This window comes from Phyllopteryx taeniolatus, chromosome 21 (genome assembly GCF_024500385.1).
Source record: "Phyllopteryx taeniolatus isolate TA_2022b chromosome 21, UOR_Ptae_1.2, whole genome shotgun sequence".
Taxonomy (NCBI): Eukaryota; Metazoa; Chordata; class Actinopteri; order Syngnathiformes; family Syngnathidae; genus Phyllopteryx; species Phyllopteryx taeniolatus.
Genome location: NC_084522.1, coordinates 13,092,623 through 13,112,800, shown reverse-complemented (window position 1 = coordinate 13,112,800; position 20,178 = coordinate 13,092,623). Strand labels below are relative to the sequence as shown.

Below are 20,178 nucleotides of genomic sequence, written 5' to 3'. Positions count from 1 at the left end.
GATACGGGCTGTTCGGTCCCTGTACGACCGGAGTCAGAGTTTGGGCCGCATATCCGGCAGTAAGTCGGACTCGTTCCCGGTGAGGGTTGGACTCCGCCAAGGCTGCTCTTTGTCACCGATTCTGTTCATAACTTTTATGGACAGAATTTCTAGGCGCAGCCGAGGCGTAGAGGGGGTCCGGTTTGGTTGCATCTCTGTTTTTTGCAGATGATGTGGTTCTGTTGGCTTCATCAACCCGTGACCTCCAACTCTCACCGGAGCGGTTCGCAGCCCAGTGTGAAGCGGCTGGGATGAGAATCAGCACCTCCAAATTTGATACCATAATCCTCAGTCGGAAAAGGGTGGCGTGCCCTCTCCAGGTCGGGGATGAGATCCTGCCCCAAGTGGAGGAGTTCAAGTATCTTGGGGTCTTGAGTGAGTGAGGGAAGAATGGAACGGGAGATTGACAGGCGGATCGGTGCACCGTCTGCAGTGATGCGGACTTTGTATCGGTTCGTTGTGGTAAAGAAGGAGCTAAGCCGAAAGGCGAAGCTCTCGATTTACCGGTCGTGACCGAATGAACAAGATCCCGGATACAAGCGGCCGAAATGAGTTTCCTCCGCAGGGTGTCCGGGCTCTCCCTTAGAGATAGGGTGAGAAGCTCGGTCATCCGGGAGGATCTCAGAGTAGAGCCGCTGCTCGTCCACATCGAGAGGAGCCAGATGAGTTGGCTGGGGCTTCTGATTCGGACGCCTCCTCCTCTCACCGGGAGGAGACCCCGGGGACGACCCAGGACACGCTGGAGAGACTACGTCTTTCGGCTGGCCTGGGAACGCCTCGGGATCCCCCCGGAAGAGCTGGATGAAGTGGCTGGGGAGAGGGAAGTCTGCGCGTCCCTGCTAAAGCTACCGCCCCCGCGACCTGACCTCGGATAAGCGGTAGAGAATGGATGGATGAATGGATGGATGGAAGATGACATTGCTTGTTTTAAAGCTAAGCTGTGTTTTTATACTAAGTCAGGAAGTCATTCTAATTTCTCCAAAAAATGGTTACAGCGCCCCCTTGTGTCGCTATGTGTAAATCCAACGCGTTTTGGTCCCGGAAGACAGCAAATGTGGAAATGAAGAAGTGAACACGGTGTGTGTTTGCAATGGCGTCAGTCACGGCCCGTGGATGTGCTGTGTGCACCGCGACGTTGCTTAACTTTGCCTTCGTTTTCATATCCGGCGCCGATTTTATTCGCTTTGTATCATTTCGAGCCATTTACCATAACATCACCGGGGAGACGACAATCTGCCAAGGTAAAGCGTACGTCTGCATGCTAGCAGTTATTTAGCCGTAGACATACCTTCGTTTATAATATCTAGACATATGGACGTTGAGAACATATGTCCCTGGCTACCTCAGTCGGTAGAGTATGACGCTCTTAATCTCAGGGTCATGTGTTCGAACCCCAAAATAGCTGCAAGTGTTTTTTTCTTCTTTTTTTTCCCCCGTGATGCGTGACATTATGTTTTTACCTATACAGTAGTAGCAATTCAATTTAAAGCCTGTTGCAAGAGAATTAATTGCCTGAGTCATTTTTGAACGTTTTCGTAAAACAAGAAACAAATCCAACATGAGTCCTGTTGCCTCGAGTTAACTTTTTCCATGAGCCTGAGAACTGTTTTGTCCTCTATTCATACTTTCTCACAAGCTTTTTTTCTTGCCCTTTGATTTTTCGTACAGTTTTCAACTAGTACACCCGGTATTACTAGGTTGCCTAGTTCACGCTCCACTTAAAAGTAAAAACTCAACTTGTGTTTTGTTTTGCCACAGTGCCTCACATTTTTTTGTTGTATCCTGCAACTTTCAAACAATGGCAATAAACTGTTATCCCCGCCCTGTTTACCTGTTTATTCACCTCGTAAGACTCCATACCGTGGTCAGAGGCCCTCCAGGACACTTCTGTCCTCAAGTCTCTGCTCGTGGATGTGGCTCTGCTGGCTCTCTTCACCGTGCAGCACAGTCTGCTTGCACGGCCGCCCGTCAAACAGGCCTGCCAGTCGATCCTGGGCTCCCTGAACAGGACCGCATACTGCTTCACCACTGCGCTGGCTCTCCAGGTACTGCGACGAACGCCAGATTAGACTGTGAGCCATTGAAATAAATATCTTGCAGGGGAAATGTTAAACTCGTAAACTATATTATACTTGTACTTCCACTGTTAGATCCTAATGTATTACTGGCAGCCCGTAACTGGCGCCCCCTGTCTGTGGTCAGTGCGCCAAACACCTTGGAGTGTCTGGTTCCCTCTGCTCTGCTTCACTGTGCACGTGTTCTGCTGGGCCATCATCTGCACCATCCTCATGATTTTCGACTACCCAGAACTGCTGGGCATCAAGCAGGTAAACAGATGGGAAATGTACTTTTTCACCTTACCCGATCATTGCGAACCAGACTGAAATCACGGAAATATGCTGATCGATATACAGTACAGCTCACCTGTCAACCAAACGACACATCCACACTTGACTTTTGCCACACTTATTCCAAAAGATCAGAGGGGCTTCATTGAAAAGTGAGCAAACTCACATTTAAAAGGGACATACTATGAAAATGTGACTTTTAAATTGCTTGTGCACAAATAGTTGGGTCTCTGGAGTACCAACTCGACCATCAAGTGTGACATTAAGCAACACAGAAATTAGAGCTGCACAATATATATCGTTTGGGCATCGCCATCACAATGTACATGTGGACAATAGTCACATCGCAGTTCCTGCAAAATATTGCCTTCAGAGTATCTTTTTAGTACTGTTTTTGTTTGTTTGTGTGTTTGCTTGTGCTGCTTGTACGGTAAAACTGACACGTAAAACAAAGAATTAAGCAACAAACGTCAGCTACCTTGATGCTAACATGCAGTAATGTGCAAAGCCATAGACGTGGTATCAGAAATTAGCACCGATGTTAAGGTAATTATAACCCCAAATGGAGCAGCCCGGAGTGTTATATACAGAGTATATGGTGAGCTTGTGTGGAAGGGTGAACTAGCACATCCGCGTCACAGTCCTGAGGTTGGCGGTTTTCTCCGGGTATTCGGCCTTCTTCCCACATTTAAAAAACATGCACGTTAGGTTCATTGAAGGCTTTACATTGTCCTTATGTGTGAATGTGAGTGGGGATGCTATTTTGTGTATATGTGCCCTGCGATTGGCTGGCGACCAGTACAGGGTGTACCCTGGCTCTCGCCCCAAGTCAGCTGGGATAGGCTCCAGTTTACCCACAACCCCGATGAGACAAAGCTGTATAAAAAATGGATGGACGGGTGAGCTTGTTGTTTTTCTACCTGCATTTTGGGCGTGCACGTATAGATTGTTTCTGTCGTTGAGTAAATATAAGCACATTGGGTCACTTGAATGTAGAGCTGATCAGAGTTGGGCATCGCGATCTCGTTCAACTGTTCCATGCCTCTTCTTGCCTAGGTGTATTACCAGTGTTTGGGTATGGGGGACCCCCTGTCCCACAAGTCCTCCCAGGCCCGGCGCTTCCTCTCTCACTTCCGCCATCCGGTGTGCCTGGAGCTTGTCGTTGTGCTGTGGCTCCTGCCGGCTTTATCCCTGGACAGGCTGCTCCTGGCATTAACGATGTCAGTCTACCTGGCGCTGGCACACTCGCTGGACAAACAGGATTTAGCTTTCCTTTACGAGCAGCTTAGCAGCAAGGTGCGACTCTTTGCCGAACCAACCCTCAGCCTGGACAGCAAAGAGAAGTGAAAGTAATCATGCTGCTGTGATGAAAAGCTCATTTAACACTAAACCTGAACACTGTTTTAGAACTGACTGCTCTTCTGGACTTGGAAGACGCTCTGTGACCTTTTTGCACCTGCATGACATAACTGTGTTAGCCAAACAACAGTTTTGAAAAAAGGAGGATTCCGTTATAACGTGGGATACAGTATATGTGACATATTGCACCCAAAGAAACAAGAACAACATTTTGCAATATGGATTTGTGGTTTAATACGTGGTGATTGGATTAATTGGTTGTTAACAATTACAGTTGCCTTAAGCCTTGATTGCATGATTACATTTGGCCAGAACAAATTAACCATGATATCAATGTAGTGAGTTTTTTCATATTGAATTTTGTGATCTTTTTTATTATGTACACACTGAGGCAAATTCAGTGCCTTGAAAACTATCATTAGGACATTTCAGACTGACAAAAACAAAGAATGGTATTATGCAAATAAATACATATGGAAGACAAAGGTGTGTGTAATGTACATGTTGTACTATTTATTATACAGCACATGAATGTAGTAAGATCAGAGCTCACATACTGTACAAGTGGCTAGAGAATGCTATGACTGAGCAACCCTGTTTATTTTGAAGAACATATTGTACATGTAATTGCAATGGAAACAAAAGTACTTTTAACAACTGCTATCATTAATTCTACTGTATTGGGTAATACCGCAGACATTAACAATTGACTTTTTTGGTTTCTGTCCTAATCTTATCCTTTCTGGCAGTTACTCCTTCAGCTGTGCCCCCCTCGACCTCCTCCATCCTCGATCTCCTCCAATTAGACACACACATGAGACGTGTGTGTGTGTGTGTGGAGAGGTGGGGGGTTAGAGCCCGGGCAGACGGCCGTGCTCTTTAAACGCCTTTCTTAGGTCCCACAATATGGTGCTTGCCACTTAACTCTACTGATGGAATTGAACGTAATTATCGGATTAGTGTCCTGGTGCTCAGAACCTGAAAATATTTACTGTGCCGCAGTGATGGTGCCGTTCTCAGGCACTCAGTCGGTTCTGAGCGGCCCCTAAAAGTACTACTGACAGTTGTGTTTTTTTTTTGTTTGTTGCTGTTTGTTTGTTTGTTTGTTTTTTTTTTGTTTTTTTTGGGGAGACTGCATAAATTTATTTGTTTGGAGAAGCCATGATCTAGTGGAAAGTAAGGCAACGTGGATCCAGCAGTAATACAAAGCGAGATTCGTGTAAGTATCTTTCACATGTGACTAAAACAGAAATGGGTTGTTGTTATGTGGACAATTTGTAAGCAGAAACACTCTCGGTGTTAATCCTGTAATTTTAAAAAAAAGGACTTCCTATTTTAATGGACTTGTACTGCCCTGTCACTTCAGATCTCTGCGTGAAGTTACTTATCCAATGACTACCTCCATGATTTAAATACAACATTATGACCACTTGCACAATGTAATGTCATCCAATACATGATATGCAGACGAAAATTTATCATCGTTCCAAGACGCGCCGAATACGATGTGATAGGCACATTTGGCACATGCTAATTTCCGCCACTGAGTACTGTAGACTATGTACATTGTATTCCTTACAATATGGATTTTAATGATTTTTTTCTCTACTGTTTTAAGTTTTTAGGCTAGGAAGCATTTATTTCACCAGGGAAAAAAAACACTACAAATTCCACGATATGGCGAATTATGTGCAATACGAATATGAAAAAAAAATGCAATGCACTGAATCCGCCATAGATGAACCGCAACATAGTGAAGGAGCACTGTAGTTTAATTACATTAGCTGCTGCTCCTCTTATGACGTAGTGCAGTTGCATACAAATGCATACAACACCAACATTAACCTCTGAAAAAGTGTAAATTAGAAGTGAGTGAGGATTTTGATACTTGTATTGGATCTTGTTAGATTGTTTACATGGTCATAATGTTGTGATTGGGCTGCATTTCGATACCCTTTTGTACCAGGAAACGGTAGGCCTAAAAACAATTAGCTTGGAGTATGATATTTAGCATTTATGATTTACATAACCTAGTGGTTTGCACATCTGCCTCACAGTTCTGAGGTTTGCGGTGCTTGCCTGGGTTCCTCACAATTCCAAAAACAAGCGTGTTAGGTAAATTGAAGACTCTAAATGGTCCATATATGTGAATGTCAGTGGAAATGACTGTTTGTCTATAAGTGCCCTGTGATTGACTGGCGACCAGTCCATGGTGTACCCCATCTCTCTCCCAAAGTCGGCTGAGAGAGACTCCAGCTCTCCCGTGACCCTGATAAGGCCATGTGCTATCGATTGCATAGATGGATGGATGGCGTTACTTGCTGAAGAGTACACCAGGGGCATCACTAGGTTTGATCGTTTGGGGGCAGGGGCTTAGGGGGTTTGGAGGAGGTCGATTTTGGGAGAAGTACCAAATCGTTTAGGGTAGCTTAAGATTGGTTTTAGAGGCACTAAAATGTACCCCTTGCCCCTTACCACATTCAACCAAATCATTTTGGTGGGGCTTAACAACTAGGCCTAGCGACGTCACTGGAGTGTATCTTAATTAAAGGACGAACATTGATTCCTATAGTTGACTCTGTCTCTTTGCAATGACAGCAAATGTTCTAATTACTGAATAACTGAAAGAACTAGGTAAAATAACATTTTTGTACACACTGCAACTGTAAACAATGTCATCTTTATGTTTCAGAAGTAATTTAACTGAATTGAGCTCCTCATTTTTGCACTCTAGTTACAGAGGCCAGGACACGCACCCCATCCAGGCCAAAAACCTGCCGCTTTTCTGTTATGTCTGTCTCCTCTCTTCCGGAATGGAAGCAGGTCCTGTTAGAGAGAAAGAGGAGAGAAGAAGAGGAACGGGAAAGGAGAGAAAAAGAGGAAGAGGAGAAGTTTGCCAACATGCCTGCCTGGAAGCGAGGGATCATTCAGCGGAGGAAGGCAAAGCAGGAAATCCTGGTTGACCGGGAGAAGGAGAGGGACATCTCTGTCCTGCAGCTGGATGCTCCACCTCCCTCGGATGTACTAAGTGATACAGATAACTCTGTAACTGCCAGTCAGGGAAATGAACAATCACTCAGTCCAGATCCGAGCCAATGGATGGATGTAGACCATAATTCAGTGAGTCAGGTCTCTGTGGAAACCATAGTTCCGGTCCATGAAAACCCATTTATACGCACACAGTGTGTGTGGAGGAAGGGCAAAGAAGGAGATGTGGGGTACCAGGAGAGGGGCAATGACTTGGAGGCAAAAGAGAGGGAAAAGGACAAAATGCCCCCCAGAGGTCATGATAGGGAGACAGGAAGAGGGAGAAATATAGAGCAGAAAATAGGGAGATTTCGAGATTTGAGTGAAGGACAAGACAAGGAGAGGAGCAGAGACAGGAGTCAAGGGAGAGAGAATAACAGGGAGATTTGGGAAAAGGCTTCACGGAAAGAATCAGTGAAAGATATACCCAAGGAGAAAGGATTCCCAAAGGAGGAAAATGAAAGTGATCCAACTAGTTCATTTTCTCCCCACGTCCCTTGTCTTCGAACCATACGTGCAGACAATATCATCATCATCGAACAGAACCGCAGAGGCAGTGATGAAATAAGAACAAATTGGAGGGAGATGGAGGTCGAGCCGCCCGAGGAGGACTTGCAAGGGAAGATGGGGATGAAGATGGACCTGAGAGAGATTCTGGCAGGGGGTGCGAGCGTGACCGAGATCCGAGCCTCTGATGTGCTCATCATAAAGCCCACAGCAAGCACTGAAGAGCGGTCTTCAGGAGGGGGAGGAGGCAAAAGCTCTGGGAGAGAGGATGGCAAGATGTGCACCATGGAGGCAAAGAGGGAGAATTTGGTCAGGGAACTCAGAACCGAAATTTCCTGGATGAGGGAAAACGAGAATTCCAAAGAAAAAGACAGACCATGCGGCCAGGCAACAGTAATTAAGGATAACAGGATGGACAGTTTGGATGACAATGTGTTTTATGAAAGAGGAGGGCGAGTTAGCCAGCTGCTCTCTAAATTTGGGGAGCTCCGTAGGCCTCCATCCAGATCGAAAAGTTCAGATAATTTCCTCAGGCCCAGTAGAAGGACAAATTCAAGGGATAACGATGAACAAAATGAGGGGAGGATATCCGACGGGAGAAATGTGCCGCTCAAAGGTGTGCCAAAACGTTCATTCAGCTTCTCAGATAGGGTCGTCTGTGCTAAGGAAAATAGGTTGGATCCAGATGGGTACTTTGAAAGGAAAACACGTGAGAGGATACATGCAGACAGGAGTGGGGCAGGGTTAGGGAAGGAAACACCAGCAAAGTGCAAAATGGGGTGTGCACGACTTCTGGACAAAGACAAGTTAGAAAAGCAAACAGACGGACAATTAAGAAATGAAGATCAGTGTGATGCATTACAGAAAAGAAGCGATACAGGGATGGGATTTCAAAACAGGTTCGAAGTCAAGAGGTTAGACCCAGTTGAAAGGAAAGCTACAGGCTTGGAAGGTGACGATGATAGAGAAGGCTTCACAATGGCATCTGTAAAAAGCACGGAGGGAATTTCATTCGCGAAAAGAATACCAATCAGGCAAGATGGAAAAGCAAGGATGGCTGAAAGAGAGATGAGGAGACTCACAGAGAAAGGTTTTAAATGCGATCTGAGCGCAGAAAACGATTCAGACTCGGGAAGACATTCTGAGGGACAACTTTGCGACAAAACGGATGTATTTGAGAAAACTGAGGCATTGCCCAGCCGTAGCCCTGCAGAGAGTTGCTATAGGCTTGAAACAGACCTCAGAGATTGCTCCAGTCTGCTCAGTACTGTAGCAGATAGAGGGGCAGAATATGATGCTTTGTCCCATCACACAGAAGAACTTATTAGCAAAATAGAAAAAAAAATGGATGTATCTGATTATTGCATTGAGAAAAGTGAAAGATCTTTCAGGATTGAGTGCAAGCAGAGGGCACAGGTTCATAATGAGACTGCTGCTTATGATGTAACCCCCAGATCTCTAAAGGGGATCCCTCCTGCAGGGAACCCTACAGGTCCCCTAGAGATCCAGATCCCAAGGGCTGTGTTTTACGTTGCAGAGGAGATGGCGAGAAAGAAGACCACAGGTCAAAGCAAGGAAGGAAAAGACTCCGAGGGAGGACAAGGAGTCGAAAGGAGGGATAGTTGGAGGGTTGGCAAGCCCTTGAGCCGCGTAGAGTCTCTGCGAGAGAAAATTAGACAAAAAGAGCAGGAGAGACCAAGACAGAGCAGGGCACAGGGTGTGAATGGGGGTGAAAGTAAAAGGATTTGTGATGCACAGACAGAAGGGGACACATGTCAGGAGAGTGGGACTGAAAAAGAGAAAGAATGGGAAACCACGGCTCCTTTGCAGAAGAAAATGATTGCATCAAAGAGCGGTGAGGCAGACACAGAGCTACAGACATCCGGGTCTGCGTTTGACATCATGCAGGAAGTCGATGTGTTGAAAAACTGCCCTCAGCTTCCTGTTTCTGTCCTGCACTCACCCACTGCCGGTGGAGAGGTATTAAGTAGCGGCTTCGCCAATACTCCCTCCGAAGATAGCGATGAATGTCTTCAAATATCCATCGATGAACGTGACTCCCTGAAACGTGTGGAAGAACAAGTGACGCACCACAGGAGCCAACACCGGAGCAGGGAAGGAGAACGAGAAGAAACAGACGCTGAGGACCCTGAGAAGGAAGTTGAAGGATACACATCATCCATTGATCCTGCACAACCTCCCTCCCCTTCACCACCACATCCAAACTCCCTCGCAGCAATGAGCCGGATCTACAACTTGGAGACAGTTGGTTCAAGGTCAGGCTTGTGTTTAAGACAGAGAAATGTGGACATCTCATCGGTGCATCTTATTAAGGTGAAGCCCCTCATCACATCAGATGCACAACAGGGAGATGGTAAAGCATTATCGGGTGAAGACACCAGTGCGCTTAAGACAATACAACTCCAAATTGAGCAGTTTCAACTTAAAGAGCAGGAAGTGCTGCACTGTCAACATGTTGACTCAACAGCAAACACTCCTGGTAAGGACAAAGAGACAAAAGGTCCCCAAAGCAAAGAATTAAAAAAGCATCAGATCAAAGAGATGGCCAAAGACATGCCAGAAACTAACCTCAAAGTGTGTCCCAGACGTTTTTCTCCAACGACCCAGCTCAAACAACAAAACCCAATTAATACCTCACACCTTAGGAGCCAATCCCCAGACAAATCCCTGAAACCCTCTGACTGTGCACCAACTCCAGCCTCCTCGCCGTGTCCTCCCTCTCCTGCTGCCTCTCCAACACGATCACCAACGTTCTTCTCCATTCGCAGTGCCTCTGGGGGTCATGTGAAGAGAGGGGCCACCATTACAATCACCCCCAAAAAGTCTAAAGGAACGGGGAGAACAACTGGATCCATCACGCCGTGCATATCAGTGGCATGCACCAATACAAAAATGCCCCATCAGACCCAACAAACCCAGACAACCTCGACTGTTGCTGAGCCCACGAAGAAGTACCCAGCAGTAGAGGACATTGAAGTGATTGGCGGATATCAGAATCTGGAGAAATCATGTCTTGTTAGGGGCAAAGGGACTCCGAAAAGGGTAAGTGTGGAGTACTTTGTGCAATATACCGTTAAATTGTCATTTTTCGGGATGTAACTGGGTCAAACACAGAAAAAAGTACAAGAGGTCCTCAGTTTACGACAGACATACGCGGTTTCGAGGTTCCGAATGGTGCACAATGATTTAGGCACAAGAAGGCATACTCCGTTTTTCATTTGATTGACATCTATTTATGGCCAAGAAGATGTTGTGTCTTTCAGACAAATACATTATTTACTGTAATTATGCCTTTAATACTGTGTTAGCGGATTAAATCACCAGTGTAGCAACAGAACTCCGTCATAAACCAAGTATCCCCTCTAGTGGGATACCTAGCCATTACATCATTGGACGAGAGGGCTTGCTGGCTCACCGTCTGTGTTTGTAATTCATCCAGAGCTGTTTAATGGGGTTGTTTATAGGACTTTGTAAAGTTTGTGTTTTGTACAACGGGTAACAGTCATGCTCAGCCAGCAAAAGGTCTTCTCCAAACTGTTGCCATAAAGTTGTGAAGAATTATCCAAAATATCTCAGTTAGATAAATATCTTCGTGAGAACTACAATGTCCAGCCCATGCCCTATATCCCTGGGAACTTTGCCCCAAACTTGACTTTGTAAAAATTTCTGAGACAGGGAAACCTCGCTTTGTGTCACCTGATCGTCTGTCTCTTTTTGTGGAGCGAAATCTCCTTTCACTAGGAGAACATCCCTCTTGATTGAGAGGCCCAACCACAGAGACAGACCTAAGCTGGTTAAAGCCTTATCAAGCACGGCATCATGATTCTTAGCTATAAAACCCTTCTGGGATCTGCTTTGCCACTTGCTCTCTTTGTCATAGTGAACTGTGAACCTACAAAATAACAGCAATGTTGATTATACAAATAGTCCAGGCAGTGCTATTGATGACCGGTAACCTATTTCCTATGCTGTTTTTACATAACTACTGCATATGTGTTTTCAAACCACTCATTTTACAATCAAGAAAAAATAACAGTACTCAAAAGTGTTAAAAAGGGCACACAATAAAAGTTAGGCCTATGTATTAAAATCCCAGTGATGCCCACTACAATACACAACCAGTGTTTTTGGGGAACTACAAAAAGCGCCCAGTGTGTATTTTAAATCAAGAAGGATTTTAAGAGCTCAGTCTGCACGTACCGATACTCTTTTTTGCTGTTTCTTTTTCACCCCCGCCTTAAACACTCTCAAACATAACATGGTCGGATTCACTGTTCATTGGGGTACAAAAAAAAAATGGCTCCATACCAGTTGACCTGTACAGTAGCACAATGCACCTATGTGCCCTACAATTGTGGGCGCAGGCTTGCGACCAATTCAGTCTATACCCTGCCTCTTGTCTCAATTAGCTGTGATCAACTCTACCTCACCTGTGACCCTAATGAGGACAAGAGGTATAGAAAATGGATGGATGGATATAGTCTGTTGTTTTGGCATTGTTGTCTGAAAGTTAGATGAAACTTAAAAGTCACGTCATCATCGTCAGTGCCTAACCCGATCCAGGTTTGAGGCGACCGATGTTTGGGTGATGCGGTGCCACTTTCGGTGCTCTAGAGCACTCGTGCACTGTAGAAATTGGATTGAAAATTATTAAGATGGGTTTTCTTTTGACCATGTTGTGCCTTTTTTCCTTCTATTCTCCCCTTACGCATAAATCCTCCAATTTTCCTCTTCTGATGTAGTGTCCAATACATTGGAGTTGACCTCGTTCAGTTGTTTTCATGAGATGTCTTTCTTGATTTGCACGCCGTAAAACTTTTGCGTTTGGGATTCTGTCACTGTAAGAGATGTTGAACATACGTCGGTAAAACCTCATTTCTGCTGCTATGATATTTCACACGTCCACAATTTACATCCATATGTCAAGACTGACCACATACAGTGTAATGCTCTTAAGAAGGTGAGTTTTTAACTCCAACGATCATTTTCAGTCAGTGAACAAGTTTTTCATTATCTTGAAAGCATCCTTAGTCAGTGCAATTCTTCCGCGGATTTCCTTTTTAATGTGACCATCCGAAGTTATCAGTGTTCCTAGGTAATTGTAAAATGGTACCTGTTCAATGACCAGATCTCCTCGTCTAAGATTACAAGCTAGTTAAAAATCTGGCGCTGATTTTGATATACTCATACATTTGGTCTTTTTTTTCCATTGACACTTAGGCCAAGTCTTTAACTTGACAGTACCACGAATTCGAAAAGTCGCTGCAGGGCTTCAGCAGAATTAGCGAGTAGGACGGTGTCATCCACATAGCAAAGACTGTTGTTGATCTTGCCATTTATCTTAAACCTTGCAGGTATTTCCTCCAGTTTTCTCTGAATCATTTCACTGTTGAAGTTAAACAAGTCTGGTGACATGGCACATACAGTGGGTACGGAAAGTTTTCAGACCCCATTAAATATTTCACTCTTTGTTATATTGCAGGCATTTGTTAAAATCATTTAAGTTAATTTTTTCCTCATTAATGTACACACAGCACCACGTATTGACAGAAAAAATAATTGAATTTTTTGCAGATTTATTAAAAAAGAAAAACTGAAATATCACACAGCCATAAGTATTCAGACCCTTTGCTGTGATACTCATATATTGAACTCGGGTGCTGTCCATTTCTTCTGATCATCCTTACGACGGTTCTACACCTTCATTGGAGTCCAGCTGTGTTCGATTATACTGATTGGACTTGATTAGGAAAGCCACATGTCAGAGCAAATGAGAATCATGAGGTCAAAGGAACTGCCTGAAGAGCTCAGAGACAGAATTGTGGCAAGGCACAGATCTGGCCAAGGTTACAAAAACATTTATGCTGCACTTAAGGTTCCTCAGAGCACAGTGGCCTCCATAATCCTGAAATGGAAGACGTTTGGGACGACCAGAACCCTTCCTAGAGCTGGCCGTCCGGCCAAACTGAGCAATTGGTGGAGAAGAGCCTTGGTGAGAGAGGTAAAGAAGAACCCAAAGATCACTGTGGCTAAGCTCCAGAGATGCAGTCGGGAGATGGGAGAAAGTTCTAGAAAGTCAACCATCACCGCAGCCCTCCACCAGTCGGGGGTTTATGGCAGAGTGGCCCGACCGACCGAAGCCTCTCCTCAGTGCACGGCACATGAAAGCCCACATGGAGTTTGCTAAAAAAAAAAACACCTGAAGGACTCTAACATTGTGAAAAATAAGATTCTCTGGTCTGATGAGACCAAGATAGAAATTGTTGGCCTTAATTCTGTATGTGTGGAGAAAACCAGACACTGCTCATCACCTGTCCAATACAGTCCCAAAAGTGAAGCATGGTGGTGGCAGAATCATGCTGTGGGGGTGTTTTTCAGCTGCAGGGACAGAACGACTGGTTGCAATAGAAGGAAAGATGAATGCTGCCAAGTACAGGGATATCCTGGACGAAAACCTTCTCCAGAGTGCTCAGAACCTAAGACTGGGCCGAAGGTTCACCTTAAAAAAAGACAATGACCCTAAGCACACAGCTAAAATACCAAAGGAGTGGGTTCAGAACAACTCTGTGACTGTTTTTGAATGGCCCAGCCAGAGCCCTGACTTAAACCCAATTGAGCATCTCTGGAAAGACCTGAAAATGACTGCCCACCAACGTTCACCATCCAACCTGGCAGAACTGGAGAGGATCTGCAAGGAGGAATGGCAGAGACTTGTTGCATCATTCCCAAAAAGACTCATGGCTGTTACTCATTAGCTCAAAAGGGTGCTTCTACCAAATACTGAGCAAAGACTCTGAATACTTATGGCTGTGTGATATTTCAGTTTTTCTTTTTTAATAAATCTGCAAAAATTTCAACAATTCGTTTTTTTTTTTCTCATTCTGTCAATATGGGGTGCTGTGTGTACATTAATGTGTAAAGAAATGAACTCAAATGATTTTAGCAGATGGCTGCAATATAAAAAAGAGTGAAAATTTTATGGGGGCCTGAATACTTTCCGTACCCACTGTACTTGTTTAAACCCGCCTTTGATGTACATGCGAGCTGCTGTTCCTTTTGCTAGTTGAACCGCTGCCTCTCAAAACCAAACCAGAAGTAGTTTAACTTCAAATGACAGTAACACTAATGATATTAAATAATAAAAACGTGCTACATATTGGAAATTGCCCAACACTGGTAATGACTGATCACCCATTTGAACAGGAAACCAGAATGTCACGCAAGGAGCCTCTTCCTCCCTGCTGCATGGCAAACAAATTCTTCTTTGTGCGAGTACATGCTATGTCACATTGGTGTTTACTGCAATCGAGTCTGAGCAGTGTTTCACGATCTCACTGAAGTCTTTTATTATTATTATTATTATTTTAGGGGGAAATTAATTCCAAATCCAAACAAGTCAAGGGCCGAACAGCCTCCTGGGAGGGATGGTAGTTGAGTTGCAAGGGTCACCTGTATTTCCCCATTGCAATTTGTTTTGCCTAAAGTCAGCTTGGCTACTATAGAAAATGAATGGATTTGATGCATTTTGCTGTATTACTAATCAACATACAAGAATAAATGTGTTTTACTTTAAAGGCTTAATGTGCTTTTCTGTTTGCAAATGTCAATCTCTTTAGCTGGTGATAGTAAAGCTACTGGAAGTTCTGACTGTCTCTCACACGACTAATGGGCTTTTTATACTTTGACTCAGACTTAACCCATCTGAACTATGGCTTCAAGTCACAGCGGGGGTGTGACAGGTTTGTCCTGTGACGCTTTTGCTTATTCTTCTCATCATGCTTCTTATGTCTTCATTCTACGCATCTTAATTTAACCAATAGAATTTTTGAAATAAATATTGCTTTTGTGGGTTTCTGTCTGGGTTGTTCACTGTCTCAAGTCCGATCAGTTCCAACATTGACCTGACTCACCATCCCGAGCCACTGTTGTCTTAGCCAGGGGGTTAATAGGGTTGAGGGTGCTCGGATAAGCCTTCTTTTCCTCACTATGATTTGTTCAGCCAGGCTAATGCCCAGCTATTATCTGCAGGCCTGCGCAGACAGTCTCGGGAGAGAAGGAAAGGTAACTCGGGTCGTGTGTGGTGTCTACCTGACCGGATCCACCACGAGTAAAGTTCTGAAAATACTCACTGGAGTAATGCAGCACTTCCCTTTTGGTTTGGTTTTGGCTAGATTTATATGTTCTGTATAATTACTTTGGCATTTGATCAAACAAGATGCTTAAAAAAAAAATCTAAACGCAGAATTTGCTGTAACTGCATTTTACACGGCTTACCCAAAATACTGACTATAGTTGCATGAAATGTTCAAACAACTATTTTAAGGGAGCATTCCTGCTGTGTTGAGCTCCACGTTGTCAGTTAACATTACACTGAAGGTGTTTAAACATCCCCCACCCTGCTAAACTCGGTCACGCCTCCGCCGTGTTAGGATAAGTAAGAATCATTTCTTTGTTTTTCTCAACCTAGTATTTGCCTTGTAGGGTTAGAAGCATTACAAAGGTGTTGTACACTCCACAACACAGAACAATCAGGATAATCATTAGACATATGGACATATGGAGTTTTGGTGTTGAATAACCCCATCAAAGCCTTCTGAGATTGACATACAGTGGACTCCGAGCAACGACCCCACAATTGTAGTTTGCCCCAACTCCACAAATTCCTAAAATTGACCAGAAGAGTGGAAGCTGTTACATCTGCAAACGAAGGCGTGGTTTTTGTTCCATTGTCATATGCTATCGCAATCTGGCACCCCAGTTTATTAATCCATATAATGTAAAACACAGGTGTAAAACACAAGGCCCAGGGCCCAAATGCAGCCCGCCACGTCGGATTTATGTGACCCACGAAGGAAAATCATGTCATGTTTCTTGCTAAAATGTGTACCAACATAGCAAATTGAATAACATGAGACGTTACAATTTTTTTTACCAAACCCCTTTTTGAAATGAAAATGAAATAGTTCAACAAACTTTTCCTTGACTTCTGATTTAAAAAGTACTCATCTATCATTTTTCACAGTTAATGGGGACCAGAACCCCCCGCAAAAGGTGAAAAACCGGGAAGTAGGATTTGCCCCCCTAGGAATTTTCGTGGATGTGTATGTGGGTACCAGAATGTTTCAAATATGTAAACAGTATTTATACTTTACATATTTGAGACAAAGATTATAATAGTAGACATTTTTACTTCAATCTTTAATTCTAAAACCTTATACAGTAATTAACATTCATCAACATTGCCTTCTGAGAGCGGCGAAGAGGCTTGCGTTGGTGGCGGAGGAGAGGCTCTCACTTGACTCGTAGAGGCTTTAGGTTCACTCGGAGACTCTTCTGCTGGCGGCGCTGATGGTGTAGCTGGGGTTTTACTTTGGAGAAAAACATGGTGATGGGTAGTTGTTGTCTTTGTTTTTCTTTTGCTTCAAAATCCCCCTGTACAAGGACATCACCCCGTCTCTTATTACGCAGAGTCACCACACGTTTCGCTTCCTTATTGAAGCAGTTTTGCAGATGTTTGCTTCCTCTTTCTTGATGTACCGATCACACGCCTTGTATGCGTGCCCGTACAGTACAGGCATGTACAAAGCCTCTGAGTCAACTCATCTCTTTGTTTGCCATGCAGGGAAACCTTCTCTCGCGCGCATCAACATGAAACAACGCGTCTTTCCGTAATATGGCTGTATTATTATTTTATTTATTTTTTTTAAGAAGGACTGAAGCCGTAAAACGTGATGCGCGAAGTGGCGAGGGAACACTGTATATCAATTTACTGTGGATATGAAAAATATCATGAATCCTGTATGAATAGCGAAGAGCCACGAATAATTGATGCCTACCCTGAAAAGGTATTTAATTGCCTGTAGGTGCCACAAGATGACAATACTCCTAAAGAAGCTCCTCAACTCACTTCACCATAGTTCCTTGGCACCAACCTGTTACTAGATGGCACCAAAATACTACAAGACTGCGCTAAAGCAATACTAATAAACCTCCTCAACTCACTTCAACATTATCATATTAGACAACGCTTTGGCCTAAGCACAAAAAACAGTGACGTTGTTAGTTTTTTAGTGAATAACAGAATAGGTAAACCCGCGGAGTTCCAAAATGCACGTGGAAACACAATATATGGTTTCACAGTTGTAACGGCCCTCTGAGGGAAAATCATAATTTGAATGGGGACTGTGACACAAATTGATTTGGACCCCTGGTGTAAAAAATCAAGTTGTAACATTTAAGAGAGTCCGTTTCCACAGAACCCAACTAGCTACAATTGATACCCCAACTGAGGTAAATCACGACATGTACATTTTGATGTTAACAGGGGAAGGTGTGCTTCGATGAGAACCAGCTCGAGCAGGTGTGCGAGTATCCTTCAGAGACCTCCATGTTGATGTCCACCCCTTACCCCCATGACCCAGGGAGTGCTGAGATGTCGCCGGATGAGCAGCCGCAGGAGGAGGAAGGGGGAGCCGACGGAGGAGCCGTCGTGTCGAAGATCCCAAGAAATTTGGGGACTGCATTGCGACGGGGCCTAAGAGTGGGTCAGTGCCATCCCCTTTTTAAAAAAACATCACGTGTAATTTTTGTTGTTCTAAAAAAAAAAAACAATGTCTGAAAACAATTGAATGTCTAAAACGTGTTAAGCAACACAATGTGTGTTTGTTTTTGTTTTTCTGAAGGCTAGTGATTTTTCCATATAATGGATGCTAAAATATATATAATAATGATAATGTGATCATAACCTGTACAGTTAATCTGAAAAAGAAACAAATATATTTGGGGAGTATAAAAACTAAACTAAATGCTGCTTGCATAACTGCTACTAAAACTAATACTTTGTTGAAGCAGAGTTAGCATTGCAGTGCTCAGTCTTTCAGTTGAAGACCCCGCAGTGAAGTGAATTTAAAGATTTGTTTCTAAGTACATATACATGTTTGAAGATAATTGCTGAAAATATGGAATGACTGAGAATTATGTAGTAATGAATTATGGAGATATAGCACGAAACTGTTTTTCACCATTTCATTTTTCCCTATATTTTCGGGGGGCGTGGCTAAAACAGGGCCCGACATGATTTCCTCCTCCCCCGCTATAAAAGAACTTGAGCACCTTTGTTCACATCAGTTGGTAATTGCTACATGCAGTGGGCTAGGTATCTATGCCTACATCTATGCCTTTAGAGTGCCTCGTTGTCAACTGTGAGTGCACGCATAAAATGGGGAGAAATGCTGAAGAGTCAGGAGATGATGGTATGCAGTCACAAAAATGCAACCTTTGTTAAGGAAAATGAAAAGTGGGGTTTAGTAAATTAAATACAATTCTGGAACTCACATTATTTCCCTCCCATCTCTACCCCCTTATCTTTTCCAGATGAGTCTTGCCCTCGGTAGACGCCACTCACCTCGCCAAAATGCCCATGCGATGCAATCAGGTTTTTTCCATGAGGTTTTTTTGTATGTTCCATTAGATCTGTTGAAATGAGTCAACTCAGTCTCTGTAGTGACTGATTTACAGTTTTGTTCCTGCTGTTGATACAGCAGCAGTTATGAGTTTAGATTTAGTTTTATTTTTCAGGGGACAAATGTGAATGTATGGCACGTAATGTCAAAGTCTTAGTTCACCAGCTATTTTTGGTGCTCTGTGGGAAAAGATCCCTCGGCTATGCAATTAATACACTCACTGCCATTGACGGCTTTAGAAGTGAAATATCCATGATAACTGGGAGGGATAGCAGTGATTAATTAAAAAATGTTTTATTCTGTTGTTAATATATTGGGTAGGATTTCAATGTATGAATTTAAGTCAGTCAATATTTGTAATCTGAGTGCCTTGTGCCTGCTTTATATACCGAACCGACGCATCAGTTCATGTTGGGATGTTGTTTGTATTTCATATATTCTCTCAAGAAAAAGGAGTGTGCGACTCTTTTATTTTACTATTTTGTCACATGGAAGTGGCAAAAACTGATCTAGGAAGAAGTACAGGAAAATAAATACAACAGATTACAGTTCAAAAGAGTATTGATTGTGTATTATTTACACATATTTAGTCCTTCTTTGCATATGAACATGTTTGATTGGTGAAACGTGCATAAAGTCTGTACAGAATGTCCACAAATTATTTTGATCTATTTTTGAAAGAGCTGGCTTAAAAAATATAATAAATATTTAAGAAACATTTGTTTTGTTGTTTTAACTTTTTCTGTTGGATGTATGTATGCACTACAGTGTATATATAAAAAAAATTCCATACAAACTTTTTCTCAGATGTCAGCATTTTGTTATTTAAAAAAAATAGACCAAGATAAATCATTGCTAAACTTTTTCTGCTATTAATTTGACCCCATAACCTGTAAAACTAATTAGATTTTCTGTTTTAATCTTTTTGAGAAGGCAAGCAAAAATAAGCAACTGAAAGAATGTGACTGCACAAGCTTGATACACCCTCTTAGAACTGGGATGTACAGGAGCTGTATTTAGGATTAACCGATCCCATTCAAATAAATGAAATCATTTTAGGTTTGCAATTTTCCAGTCTAGCCACCCTCTATTAAATGGAAAAATGTGAGGTGCAGTCAGCAAAGCAAAGGGAACACATTGTTTTGATAGGGCGTCCAGTGAGCCAAGTTATCAAAACAGCTATTGTACTTTTGTACTTAGATTTCGTAGTCTGTACTTTTTACTTTTAGCTAGGACGTTGAATCAGCACTTCTACTTTTAGTATTCTTTTTTGTTGTTTTTTTTTTTTTACACAAGTATCAGTACTTTGGCTCAGAGGTGGCAAGACTACTCACACTCTCTGCTCAAGTCAGAGTATTGTTTCAACTCGTGCACTTAAGTAGAAGTAAAGAAGTAATTGGTGATAGACACTGAAT

The 20,178-nt window shown here is 43.2% G+C and overlaps 2 protein-coding genes across 2 annotated transcripts; both read left to right on the top strand.

Annotated features, from left to right (window-relative positions):
- The first annotated feature begins 1,067 nt into the window (after positions 1-1,067).
- nrm (nurim) lies at positions 1,068-4,231 on the top strand. Its single transcript, XM_061760290.1, has 4 exons — positions 1,068-1,280; positions 1,891-2,084; positions 2,190-2,366; positions 3,444-4,231. Exons 1-4 carry the CDS (start codon positions 1,130-1,132, stop codon positions 3,732-3,734), a joined length of 813 nt encoding a protein of 270 aa, XP_061616274.1. The 5' UTR covers positions 1,068-1,129; the 3' UTR covers positions 3,735-4,231.
- A 256-nt stretch (positions 4,232-4,487) lies between these two features.
- Positions 4,488-19,481, top strand: ppp1r18 (protein phosphatase 1, regulatory subunit 18). The gene is made up of 4 exons (XM_061760289.1): positions 4,488-4,965; positions 6,481-10,343; positions 17,626-17,845; positions 18,675-19,481. Exons 2-4 carry the CDS (start codon positions 6,537-6,539, stop codon positions 18,692-18,694), a joined length of 4,047 nt encoding a protein of 1,348 aa, XP_061616273.1. The 5' UTR covers positions 4,488-4,965; positions 6,481-6,536; the 3' UTR covers positions 18,695-19,481.
- Positions 19,482-20,178: the final 697 nt, after the last annotated feature.